Source organism: Berghia stephanieae, chromosome 11 (genome assembly GCF_034508935.2).
Source record: "Berghia stephanieae isolate SIO BIC M18660-M18661 chromosome 11, UCSD_Bste_1.3, whole genome shotgun sequence".
Lineage (NCBI taxonomy): Eukaryota > Metazoa > Mollusca > Gastropoda > Nudibranchia > Aeolidiidae > Berghia > Berghia stephanieae.
In genome coordinates, this window is record NC_088370.1 from 36,294,953 (window position 1) to 36,307,599 (window position 12,647).

A 12,647-nucleotide genomic window follows, 5' to 3' on the forward strand; every position below is an offset into this window, starting at 1 on the left:
AACCAACCATCCATCCATATCCACTCATCCATCGATCCATTCAACCCTCCACCCACCCATCCAACCAACCATCCATCAACCTGTCCCATTACTTACCCCACCCACCCATCCGCCCATCCAACCACCCATCCATCAACCCATCTCATTACTCACCCATCTACTCATCTATTCCTTCCAGGGCCTGGGATGTAAGACGACCAAGGACAACAAGGAAGTTGTCACCAACACAGACTTGGTCTTCCTGTCTGTCAAACCCCACTGTATTCGTAACGTCCTGGATGAAATCAAACCAATCATCGACCCAGATAGACAGCTGGTAGTCTCCATAGCAGCAGGCGTCACATTGTCCTCTATAGAAAATGTACGTTTCCAGTCTTAAGCTGTTTTTTTTTTTCTCCAGTTTTTAAAAATTCCATATAGCGCAATATCCACTAAATGTGCTCAAATGCTTCACAAGAGGTCCGAAGCCAACATCAGCACTTAATAGGAAGGATGTGACATCACATCCCTAAAGCAAACAAAAACAATGCTGCCCAGGTACTCAGTTTTCACACATGGCTTCAGTGATAAAATGTATGTGAATAAAGAGCCTTTTTCAAGGACTCAACTTTTCATCGGTTCAAACGGGACGTGAACCAGGGGTCCACAGGTCATGCCACAAGACCATAAAGTCAGGTGAAAGCTTTTTACATCCAACCAAAAGTTCCTTTTCCTTTGATTAAAAAAAAAAATCCAACAAAAAAACAAACAAACATGTAATGTCATCAACATTCCTTGCTTCATTCCTCGTAATCAATTTTGAGTATGTCTGACGTGTACTTGTATGCAGGTCTGATAACCCAAATCGTTTTGATCTCACTGTTGTTGTGATGGAAATACTCTCAAACTAATGCAAAATACAGAGCTGCCAACCTACTGCAAAAAATGCGGAATTGTACGCATTTTCAGCGATTGTACGCTTGTACACATTTCCCCCAAGATTGTACCCATTTTTAGTGTGCAGAGTCACTTCAGTTTTCTTTAGTTGTAATTCATATTATTACTAGCCTATTGAGAAACCTTGGTGACCAAGTGGATATTCATATATTTTTGACCAATTATGATCTTCATGCTGGGAGGTAGAATTCTGAAAGGATTGGATTATAGTCTTGGGAACATCACTGTTGCTGCAATTGAGCTTGTGCGGTGTGACTTAATGTAATTATACCTTCCTCTTCCTTTCACAATGGTTAGTTTCCGTCGATTTCAGGATTGTACCCATTTTTATGAAACCTCCCCCATTTTGAGGTCCCAATGTACACATTCTCATCAGATGGGGTTGGCAGCTATGAAAATATTGTGCATTACCACAATGTTAATCAAGGCACCATAATTGCACTCGGTTATCAGACGTATGTTTACCTCGATCATGATGACTTACTTGACTTGACTTTTGCCTCTTGACTCCTGGCGGAGCATAGGGCCTCAACAACACTCTTCCATCTTCTTCTGTCCTTGGCACAGACCTTTGCCTCACTCCAGGTAAGATTGGAGACACTCAAATCTTGGTGGAGGCTTCTCCTCCAAGTCTGCTTTGGACGACCCCGTTTCCTCTTGCCCTGTGGGTTCCATTCGAGAGCCTGCTTGGTTATATTACATAGATCATGATGAATCGTGTCTAAATGTGCTCTTCAATTCGTCATGTTCACTTGTTAATTGATTTGCATTTCAATACAGACCTGCTTATTACTACGAAAAATTCTTTAAAATACGGACATTTTGACTTCAACAGCAGAAATAATTAGACATTTTTGATTCAATACAACGTGTTAAAAAGAAAACTTTGGTGCCAAAGAGCATCTATCTATTCTTGCTTTTTAAGGCATATTTACATATTGCTAAGGGTAATGTAAATGTTGTTGCTCGAAGCTTGAAGAACTAAATAACAATGTGAAATTGAATGTAAGCTGCAATTTAATTACGAACACAGATAAAATGGGCGTTCCGGGTTTCCCCTTTATCAACAAACAGGATGAATGAAAGACTACAGATGAATGAGATAATGTGGTAGTAACGTTGTTAAGATGAAGCTTAACTGTTGATTATTTGTTTTGTTTCCAGAATCTTCCCTCTGGTACCCGAGTGGTACGAGTCATGCCAAACACAGCCTCACTCGTCCAAGCAGGAGCAGCCGTGTGTTCCTCAGGCACCCATGCGTCCACAGGCGACTCGGAGCTCGTGACAGAACTTTTACGCACCATCGGCTTGTGTGAGAGGGGAAACGAGAACTTACTCGATGCTGTCACTGGAGTCAGTGGAAGTGGTCCAGCTTATGTAAGTTGTAGTTGTAGTTGTGATGGCAACGAGATGATGGAAGTGGGCCAGCTTATGTAAGTTGTAGTTGTAGTTGTGATGGCAGGGAGGTGGTGGAAGTGGGCCAGCTTATGTAAGTTGTAGTCTAGTTGTGATGGCAGGGAGGTGGTGGAAGTGGGCCAGCTTATGTAAGTTGTAGTCTAGATGTGATGGCAGGGAGGTGGTGGAAGTGGGCCAGCTTATGTAAGTTGTAGTCTAGTTGTGATGGCAGGGAGGTGGTGGAAGTGGTCCAGCTTATGTAAGTTGTAGTAGTAGTTGTGATGGCAGGGAGGTGGTGGAAGTGGGCCAGCTTATGTAAGTTGTAGTCTAGTTGTGATGGCAGGGAGGTGGTGGAAGTGGGCCAGCTTATGTAAGTTGTAGTAGTAGTTGTGATGGCAGGGAGGTGGTGGAAGTGGGCCAGCTTATGTAAGTTGTAGTCTAGTTGTGATGGCAGGGAGGTGGTGGAAGTGGGCCAGCTTATGTAAGTTGTAGTTGTAGTTGTGATGGGAGGGAGGTGGTGGAAGTGGGCCAGCTTATGTAAGTTGTAGTCTAGTTGTGATGGCAGGGAGGTGGTGGAAGTGGGCCAGCTTATGTAAGTTGTAGTCTAGTTGTGATGGCAGGGAGGTGGTGGAAGTGGTCCAGCTTATGTAAGTTGTAGTTGTAGTTGTGATGGCAGGGAGGTGGTGGAAGTGGGCGAGCTTATGTAAGTTGTAGTTGTAGTTGTGATGGCAGGGAGGTGGTGGAAGTGGGCCAGCTTATGTAAGTTGTAGTCTAGTTGTGATGGCAGGGAGGTGGTGGAAGTGGTCCAGCTTATGTAAGTTGTAGTTGTAGTTGTGATGGCAGGGAGGTGGTGGAAGTGGGCGAGCTTATGTAAGTTGTAGTTGTAGTTGTGATGGCAGGGAGGTGGTGGAAGTGGGCCAGCTTATGTAAGTTGTAGTCTAGTTGTGATGGCAGGGAGGTGGTGGAAGTGGTCCAGCTTATGTAAATTGTAGTCTAGTTGTGATGGCAGGGAGGTGGTGGAAGTGGTCCAGCTTATGTAAGTTGTAGTTGTAGTTGTGATGGCAGGGAGGTGGTAGAAGTGGTCCAGCTTATGTAAGTTGTAGTTGTAGTTGTGATGGCAGGGAGGTGGTGGAAGTGGTCCAGCTTATGTAAGTTGTAGTCTAGTTGTGATGGCAGGGAGGTGGTGGAAGTGGTCCAGCTTATGTAAGTTGTGTCTAGTTGTGATGGCAGGAGGTGTGGTAAGTGTCCAGCTTATGTAAGTTGTAGTTAGTTGTGATGGCAGGGAGTGATGGAAGTGGTCCAGCTTATGTAAGTTGTAGTTAGTTGTGATGGCAGGGAGGTGATGGAAGTGGTCCAGCTTATGTAAGTTGTAGTTAGTTGTGATGGCAGGGAGGTGTGGAAGTGGTCCAGCTTATGTAAGTTGTAGTTTAGTTGTGATGGCAGGGAGTGTGGAAGTGGCCAGCTTATGTAAGTTGTAGTCTAGTTGTGATGGCAGGGAGTGTGGAAGTGGTCCAGCTTATGTAAGTTGTAGTTGTAGTTGTGATGGCAGGGAGTGGTGAAGTGGGGCCAGCTTATGTAAGTTGTAGTCTAGTTGTGATGGCAGGGAGATGGTGAGGAAGTGGTCCCAGTTATGGAAGTTGTTAGTTAGTCGTGTGATGGCAGGAGGTGGTGGAAGTGGTCCAGCTTATGTAAGTTGTAGTCTAGTTGTGATGGCAGGAGTGGTGGAAGTGGTCCAGCTTATGTAAGTTGTAGTTAGTTGTGATGGCAGGGAGTGTGGAAGTGGTCCAGCTTATGTAAGTTGTAGTCTGTTGTGATGGCAGGGAGGTGGTGGAAGTGGTCAGCTTATGTAAGTTGTAGTCTAGTTGTGATGGCAGGGAGGTGGTGGAAGTGGTCCAGCTTATGTAAGTTGTAGTCTAGTTGTGATGGCAGGAGGTGGTGGAAGTGGTCCAGCTTATGTAAGTTGTAGTCTAGTTGTGATGGCAGGGAGGTGGTGGAAGTGGTCCAGCTTATGTAAGTTGTAGTCTAGTTGTGATGGCAGGGAGGTGGTGGAAGTGGTCCAGCTTATGTAAGTTGTAGTCTAGTTGTGATGGCAGGGAGGTGGTGGAAGTGGTCCAGCTTATGTAAGTTGTAGTCTAGTTGTGATGGCAGGGAGGTGTGGGAAGTGGTCCAGCTTATGTAAGTTGTAGTTGTAGTTGTGATGGCAGGGAGGTGTGGAAGTGGTCCAGCTTATGTAAGTTGTAGTTGAGTTGTGATGGCAGGGAGGTGGTGGAAGTGGTCCAGCTTATGTAAGTTGTAGTCTATTGTGATGGCAGGGAGTGGTGGAAGTGGCCAGCTTATGTAGTTGTAGTCTAGTGTGATGGGGGGGGGGGGGGGGGGGGGGGGGGGGGGGGGGGGGGGGGGGGGGGGGGGGGGGGGGGGGGGGGGGGGGGGGGGGGGGGGGGGGGGGGGGGGGGGGGGGGGGGGGGGGGGGGGGGGGGGGGGGGGGGGGGGGGGGGGGGGGGGGGGGGGGGGGGGGGGGGGGGGGGGGGGGGGGGGGGGGGGGGGGGGGGGGGGGGGGGGGGGGGGGGGGGGGGGGGGGGGGGGGGGGGGGGAAAAAAAAAAAAAAAAAAAAAAAAAAAAAAAAAAAAAAAAAAAAAAAAAAAAAAAAAAAAAAAAAAAAAAAAAAAAAAAAAAAAAAAAAAAAAAAAAAAAAAAAAAAAAAAAAAAAAAAAAATTGTGATGGCAGGGAGTGGTGAAGTGGCAGCTTATGTAAGTTGTAGTTGTAGTTGTGATGGCAGGAGGTGGTGAAGTGGTCCAGCTTATGTAAGTTGTAGTCTAGTTGTGATGGCAGGGAGGTGGTGGAAGTGGTCCAGCTTATGTAATTGTAGTCTAGTTGTGATGGCAGGGAGGTGGTGGAAGTGGTCCAGCTTATGTAAGTTGTAGTTGTTAGTTGTGATGGCAGGGAGGTGGTGGAAGTGGCCAGCTTATGTAAGTTGTAGTCTAGTTGTGATGGCAGGGAGGTGGTGGAAGTGGTCCAGCTTATGTAAGTTGTAGTCTAGTTGTGATGGCAGGGAGGTGGTGGAAGTGGTCCAGCTTATGTAAGTTGTAGTCTAGTTGTGATGGCAGGGAGGTGGTGGAAGTGGTCCAGCTTATGTAAGTTGTAGTCTAGTTGTGATGGCAGGGAGGTGGTGGAAGTGGTCCAGCTTATGTAAGTTGTAGTTGTAGTTGTGATGGCAGGGAGATAATGGAAGTGGGGCCAGCCTATGTAAGTTGTAGTCTAGTTGTGATGGCAGGGAGGTGGTAGAAGTGGTCCAGCTTATGTAAGTTGTAGTTGTAGTTGTGATGGCAGGGAGGTGGTGGAAGTGGGCCAGCTTATGTAAGTTGTAGTCTAGTTGTGATGGCAGGGAGATGATGGAAGTGGTCCAGCTTATGTAAGTTGTGGTCTAGTTGTGATCGCAGGGAGATGATGGAAGTGGTCCAGCTTATGTAAGTTGTAGTCTAGTTGTGATGGCAGGGAGGTGGTGGAAGTGGTCCAGCTTATGTAAGTTGTAGTCTAGTTGTGATGGCAGGGAGATGATGGAAGTGGTCCAGCTTATGTAAGTTGTAGTCTAGTTGTGATGGCAGGGAGATGATGGAAGTGGTCCAGCTTATGTAAGTTGTGGTCTAGTTGTGATGGCAGGGAGGTGGTGGAAGTGGTCCAGCTTATGTAAGTTGTGGTCTAGTTGTGATGGCAGGGAGGTGGTGGAAGTGGTCCAGCTTATGTAAGTTGTGGTCTAGTTGTGATGGCAAGGAGGTGGTGGAAGTGGTCCAGCTTATGTAAGTTGTAGTCTAGTTGTGATGGCAGGGAGGTGGTGGAAGTGGTCCAGCTTATGTAAGTTGTAGTCTAGTTGTGATGGCAGGGAGGTGGTGGAAGTGGTCCAGCTTATGTAAGTTGTAGTCTAGTTGTGATGGCAGGGAGGTGGTGGAAGTGGTCCAGCTTATGTAAGTTGTAGTCTAGTTGTGATGGCAGGGAGGTGGTGGAAGTGGTCCAGCTTATGTAAGTTGTAGTCTAGTTGTGATGGCAGGGAGGTGGTGGAAGTGGTCCAGCTTATGTAAGTTGTAGTCTAGTTGTGATGGCAGGGAGATGATGGAAGTGGTCCAGCTTATGTAAGTTGTGGTCTAGTTGGGATGGCAGGGAGGTGGTGGAAGTGGTCCAGCTTATGTAAGTTGTAGTCTAGTTGTGATGGCAGGGAGATGATGGAAGTGGTCCAGCTTATGTAAGTTGTGGTCTAGTTGTGATGGCAGGGAGGTGGTGGAAGTGGTCCAGCTTATGTAAGTTGTAGTCTAGTTGTGATGGCAGGGAGATGATGGAAGTGGTCCAGCTTATGTAAGTTGTGGTCTAGTTGTGATGGCAGGGAGGTGGTGGAAGTGGTCCAGCTTATGTAAGTTGTGGTCTAGTTGTGATGGCAGGGAGGTGATGGAAGTGGTCCAGCTTATGTAAGTTGTGGTCTAGTTGTGATGGCAGGGAGGTGGTGGAAGTGGTCCAGCTTATGTAAGTTGTGGTCTAGTTGTGATGGCAGGGAGGTGGTGGAAATGGTCCAGCTTATGTAAGTTGTAGTCTAGTTGTGATGGCAGCGAGATGATGGAAGTGGGCCAGCTTATGTAAGTTGTAGTCTAGTTGTGATGGCAGGGAGATGGTGGAAATGGTCCAGCTTATGTAAGTTGTAGTCTAGTTGTGATGGCAGCGAGATGATGGAAGTGGGCCAGCTTATGTAAGTTGTAGTCTAGTTGTGATGGCAGGGAGATGGTGGAAAGAATTTGGTCAAAATGATCATCTGCTTTATTGAAGCTTTTTACTTGGCCACATTCATTTTTCCAATTCAATAACAGAAAATGAATACTGATACTAATTTATCCCCAATCTTGTCTTAGATCTCTTAAGACACTGAACTTCGTAATATAAAATGTGTAAAACTAAATGTAGACAAAATTATTCAGTCATATTGTAGAGTTTACGTTTTGCATGGCATTAAATTTGAAACGCGGGTGGTTGGATGGGAGGATCACCCTTGAATCATATACCTATGATGTTCGCATGGGTGTACGATCCGATAGTGATGTCGTTTCTTCTTCTCTTTACTAGCCTATCCTGCTTCTTTGGTTTGTGATTGTATTTTTGACAGGGGATATTTTTTTTCCTGTAAATCCTCTGCCTGTTTGTTCTTGGTTATTTATAATTTAGCTTATGATATCTTTAGGTTATGATTTTGATTGACATTTGTACTATTTTTGTTAGATTGCTTGTTTTTTTGTTTCAGCGGTCTCTCATATAACCTCAATTGTGTTGGAAGAGACCTAAAGCAACAAACAAACCAAAAAAAAAATTTGATACAATCGAAAAAAAAAAGAAGAAAAAAAAAGAAGCTAGTTCTATAACCAATTTAAGAAATCAATCGACAAAGAATTGAATTAAGATACAATTAATATGATTGATATTTGTCATAGTCAAAAACAACCTTGATTTATTAACGTCGTTTCATTCTCGTGTCATGTATAAGGCATTGAAAGGATATATTATCTTAGTTGGTCTTTTAGAAAATGATGTATGGTAAGATATGAATAAAGTTCATTTCTACTGTAGTATATTGATGTGTTATATCAAATGATAATAATAATAGTAATAATAATAATAATAATAATAATAATAATAATAATAATAATAATAATAATAATAATAATAATAATAATAATAATAATAATAACAATAATAACAATAATAATAATGATAATAATAATAATAATAATAATAATAATAATAATAATAATAATGATAATAATAATAATAATGATAATAATGATTTTAATAATAATAATAATAATAATAATAATAATAATAATAATAATAATAATAATAGTAATAATAATAATAATAATAATAATATAATAATAATAATAATAATAATAATAATAATAATAGTAATAATAATAATAATAATAGTAATAATAATAATAATAATAATAATAATAATAATAATAATAATAATAATAATAATAATAATAATAATAATAATAATAGTAATAATAATAATAATAATAATAATAATAATAATAATAATAATAATAATAATAATAATACTCAAATTAAAAATAATGTGTACTGTGACCAGTTTGGCAGTTTGCAACTAAACATTAAATAAATACAACAAAACTTATTAATCGATACATTACATCTCCCCTCAGGCTTACCTGGCAATTGAGGCCATAGCTGATGGTGGCGTCAAAATGGGACTCCCAAGGGACCTGTCCATTAAGCTGGCAGCTCAAACGTTATTGGTAAGTCTGAAGATGGTATTAGAACTATTTATTGATCTTGTAAAAAAAACTTGCAACAATGTGGTCTAGTGGTATGACGCTCACTTTCGGACCGGAAGGTCCTGGGTTCAAGTCTCGCTCGGCGCATAGTTGAACCCTTGGAAAAGGCTCATAACTCACTTTCTCTCACCCTACTCAGTGTAAAATGAGTTATGGTTGTTAACAGCGTTGTCTCTGTCCAAAAAAAATTGTAATATCGCCTAACAGACATCATGTCCTGTCCTACATTTGCTGTTGGCCAAGGACCCCTTGTAAAGCGCTTTGAGCATGTTTAGTGGATATTGTGCTATATAAAAGCTCAAGATATTCCTTTGTTCCTGAGACACATAACTGACCTATTGGAACCCCTGAGCCGATATTGTAACAATGCTATCAATTTGTTATGACTTTGATCACTCTGACTTTGACACTTTGATGACTTTTGTATTTACTGGGTGGGGATCCTGACCTCCCATAGTGGGCAGGGAGGTTCATGCTGTGTCTTCTATCCCCCTATATCTGTTTTCTAACATGCTTTCTGTCTTTGTCTTGGAATGAGATTACTTGGTTTTGTCCTGGCCCTGGTTGGAGTCTTGGCTGGGAGGGAAACAGTCAAATGTATAGTTATTGTTTTGGGAGATGATATTTTTTTCCTTGTAAATCATCTCTCTGTTATGTATTATTATATTTGTTATTTTTTAATGTATAATGTAAGCATTTGAGTGTGTTCCTCTTTGTTGGATTTTGTTCTTGTGTCCGGATGAGAATAATATGTGATCTCAAACTAAGTACATTGGTGATATGCTCTTGGAATCTACATCTGATCCCTATTTGTTCCCAGTTCCCCTATGTCTTAATTTCTCTTGGATGCTTCAATTGTAATTCTAGAACGTTTTACTGTCCCATTTTCTTCCTTTTTACTGGTGCTGATATGACCTTAATGTGTTGCAAGCGCCGTAAAACCCTTAAAAATATAAAACATAAAACACTTTGATCACTTTTGTATTTCATCATCCCCCCAGGGTTCAGCAAAAATGGTTCTTGAGACGGGAAGACATCCAGGTTCTCTGAAAGACGACGTCTGCTCACCGGGAGGCACAACGATAGCAGCCATCCACCAGTTGGAGAAAAGCGGATTTCGGGGAACTCTGATTGATGCAGTGGAGACGGCAGCCTTGAAAGCAAGGGAGCTCGGGGCTAGTCATAAGTGATATTACAATTATTATATATATTAAACTTTTTATAAAATTTTGTTTGCAATTTGTTGAAAGATTCATGATGGACGAGTTATATGAGTTGTTTTGTGTGTTTGTGTTAGACGGTTGATTGCCTGGTGCTTAGAGTCAATATTACGTAATATGATAATTGTTTTACTGATGTTATCTGATCATAGAGATGAATGGTGTACCATGATCACCGATGTTTGGCACAGACTTGGTACTTGAAGAAGAAGAAGAAGATAATTATGGATATCCTTGACTTAAAAATGTTTTGTCGAAATTCGGTGAAAGATTTATAATGGATAAATTGTTATTCCTATGTAAGCCATCATCTTATGTCATTGTGAATTAGATAATGAAAAGTGGCTTTTAGGTCTGAATTATGGAATTTAAAAAGAATAATATGTTTTTTTTTAGAAGAAAGAACAAATGCAGTTTCTCAAACTACTTAATTTTGGAATTCTAACCATTTTCACTTGACATCCGATGTTTGTAACCTGGCAGAGCCCGGTGTACCACGCGAGAATGACTCTACAAAAAAAAGACCCTAATTGGCGGCCGCAAGGCTAACTCTAGAGTCTGTCTTGCGTACGCCAATTTAACTCTAGAGTCTTTTTGGCGATAGAGTCATTCTGGCGTGCTACACCGGCATGATACTGGATTGTACTGGGGTTTAGTTGGCGATATCAAAATAACAATTATTATTATTATTTTGATTAAAGTAGAAAAGTCATATTAGTGAGTCATGAGCTGTGTATGCTTGTGTTTTAAAATCCATTAGCCAGATAATTTTGTGAGATAGAGCAAAATAGAATTATCTGAGGATTGGAAATATGAAATATTGAACAATGCGCAAAATAGAATTATCTGAGGATTAAAAATAGGAAAAAATGAAGAATGCCCAAAATAGAATTATCTGAGGATTAAAAATAGGAAAAAATGAAGAATGCCCAAAATAGAATTATCTGAGGATTAAAAATAGGAAAAAATGAAGAATGCCCAAAATAGAATTATCTGAGGATTAAAAATAGGAAAAAATGAAGAATGTCCAAAATAGAATTATCTGAGGATTTAAAATAGGAAAAAATGAAGAATGCCCAAAATAGAATTATCTGAGGATTAAAAATAGGAAAAAATGAAGAATGCCCAAAGTCCAAAGGTAAAGGTGGACATTGGTGATGAATGTTGTTTTGTGCGAATTCTAGAAATTTAGATTGAAAAGAGAGAAATAACAGTTTGACAGCATCTGCCTCTAGCCGGCCATGCAAGCTTTGGCTATGATTTCCCATTTACATTTAGTGGAAACTCTAGAGTGACCTTTGATTTGGTTGGTTCCCCAAGGCTGGAGGAATTCATACTGACGACAATTGTCTTTGACCAATTGGATTCAGTAGTTTGATGTCACACCGCCCAGCAACGGTGGCCATCTTGGTTCTAAACAAAGAAAATCATTACTTTTTATTCTTCAAGCTGGCGAGAACTTTTCATATGTCTTGTGATCAGAATGTGTAAAAGTCAAAACATGATCAAATTTATGGGGGTTTTTTCCCTCTGCTCGCCGTAGAAATATTTCATACGGGCGTCCGCCATTGTTCCGTACTAAGTTACCATGCGTCATTAGGAAGGAAGTGATGTTTCGACTGTTGAATCCTATTCTGATATTGTAGTTGCCATTAGCTATGCCACACGTTTGGCTGCTCTGGAAATGGAAAACTGACACTTGCAGGGTTAGATTTGCGCGCAGACTGATTATTCATTAACAAACTTTTTGGGTTTTTTTCTTTTCTAAAAGGGAGTAATTTATCATAGTAATTAATATAATTTGAATGTCCGCCATTTGTGCCTTATTTAAAATAAATTATGTGACTTGTTACCCTCCTGTTAAGTGTTTAAGGGGAAGTTTGAATAAAATAATATGAAATTGAATGTAAGCTTCGATTTTATTACAAGAACAGATCAAATGAACGTTTCGGGTTTCCCCTTTATCAACAAAACAGGATGAATGAAACACCACAGATGGAGATAATGTGGTAGTGGCGTTGTTTTTGTCCCAGAGTGTGTGTGTATTGGTGTGTGTGTGTTTGCCTGGGGCTCTGTGTGTATGTTTGTGTGTATTTGCGTAAAGGGATGATCAAATTTAAATATGAATAGATAATGTTGAGAGACAGAATATTTTAATTAATCGGCATTTTTCGACTATAATTTTAGTTGTTGGATTGAATTGAATGTGTGTGCTTGCTTGCAGGCATGTGTGTATGTATGTATGTATGTATGTGTGTGTGTGTTTGTGTGATGGGATGATCAAATTTAAATATGACAAGATTATGTTGAAAGACAATATTATACATTTTTCGACTATACTTTTAATTGTTGGATTGAATTGAATGTGCGTGTTTGCTTGCTGGCATGTGTGTATGTACGTATGTATGTGTGTGTGTGTGTGTGTGTGTGTTTGTGTGATGGGATGATCAAATTTAAATATGACTAGATAATGTTGAGAGACAATGTTATACATTTTTCGACTATACTTTTAATTGTTGGATTGAATTGAATGTGTGTGTTTGCTTGCTGGCATGTGTGTGTCTGTGTGTATGTATATGTGTGTGTGTGTGTGTGTTTGCGTGATGGGATGATCAAATTTAAATATGACTGGATTATGTTGAGAGACAATATTATACATTTTTCGACTATGCTTGTTGTGAATTGGATTGGATGAAATCCGTTATGGTTCCTAATCTTGGTCGTAGTGGCATTACCAAAAATAAAACTTGTGTTGATTTTGTCTGA

General features: G+C 40.8%; 1 protein-coding gene across 1 annotated transcript in view; it reads left to right on the forward strand.

Annotated features, from left to right (window-relative positions):
• Positions 1-12,647, forward strand: part of LOC144956728 (pyrroline-5-carboxylate reductase 1, mitochondrial-like) — a 13,540-nt gene extending 893 nt beyond the window's left edge. Inside the window, exons 2-5 of the mRNA XM_078887405.1 lie at positions 179-361; positions 2,101-2,313; positions 8,530-8,622; positions 9,663-12,647. Of these exons, the coding sequence (XP_078743531.1) occupies positions 179-361; positions 2,101-2,313; positions 8,530-8,622; positions 9,663-9,851 (678 nt within the window). The 3' untranslated portion in view covers positions 9,852-12,647. The remainder of the gene's footprint in view (positions 1-178; positions 362-2,100; positions 2,314-8,529; positions 8,623-9,662) is intronic.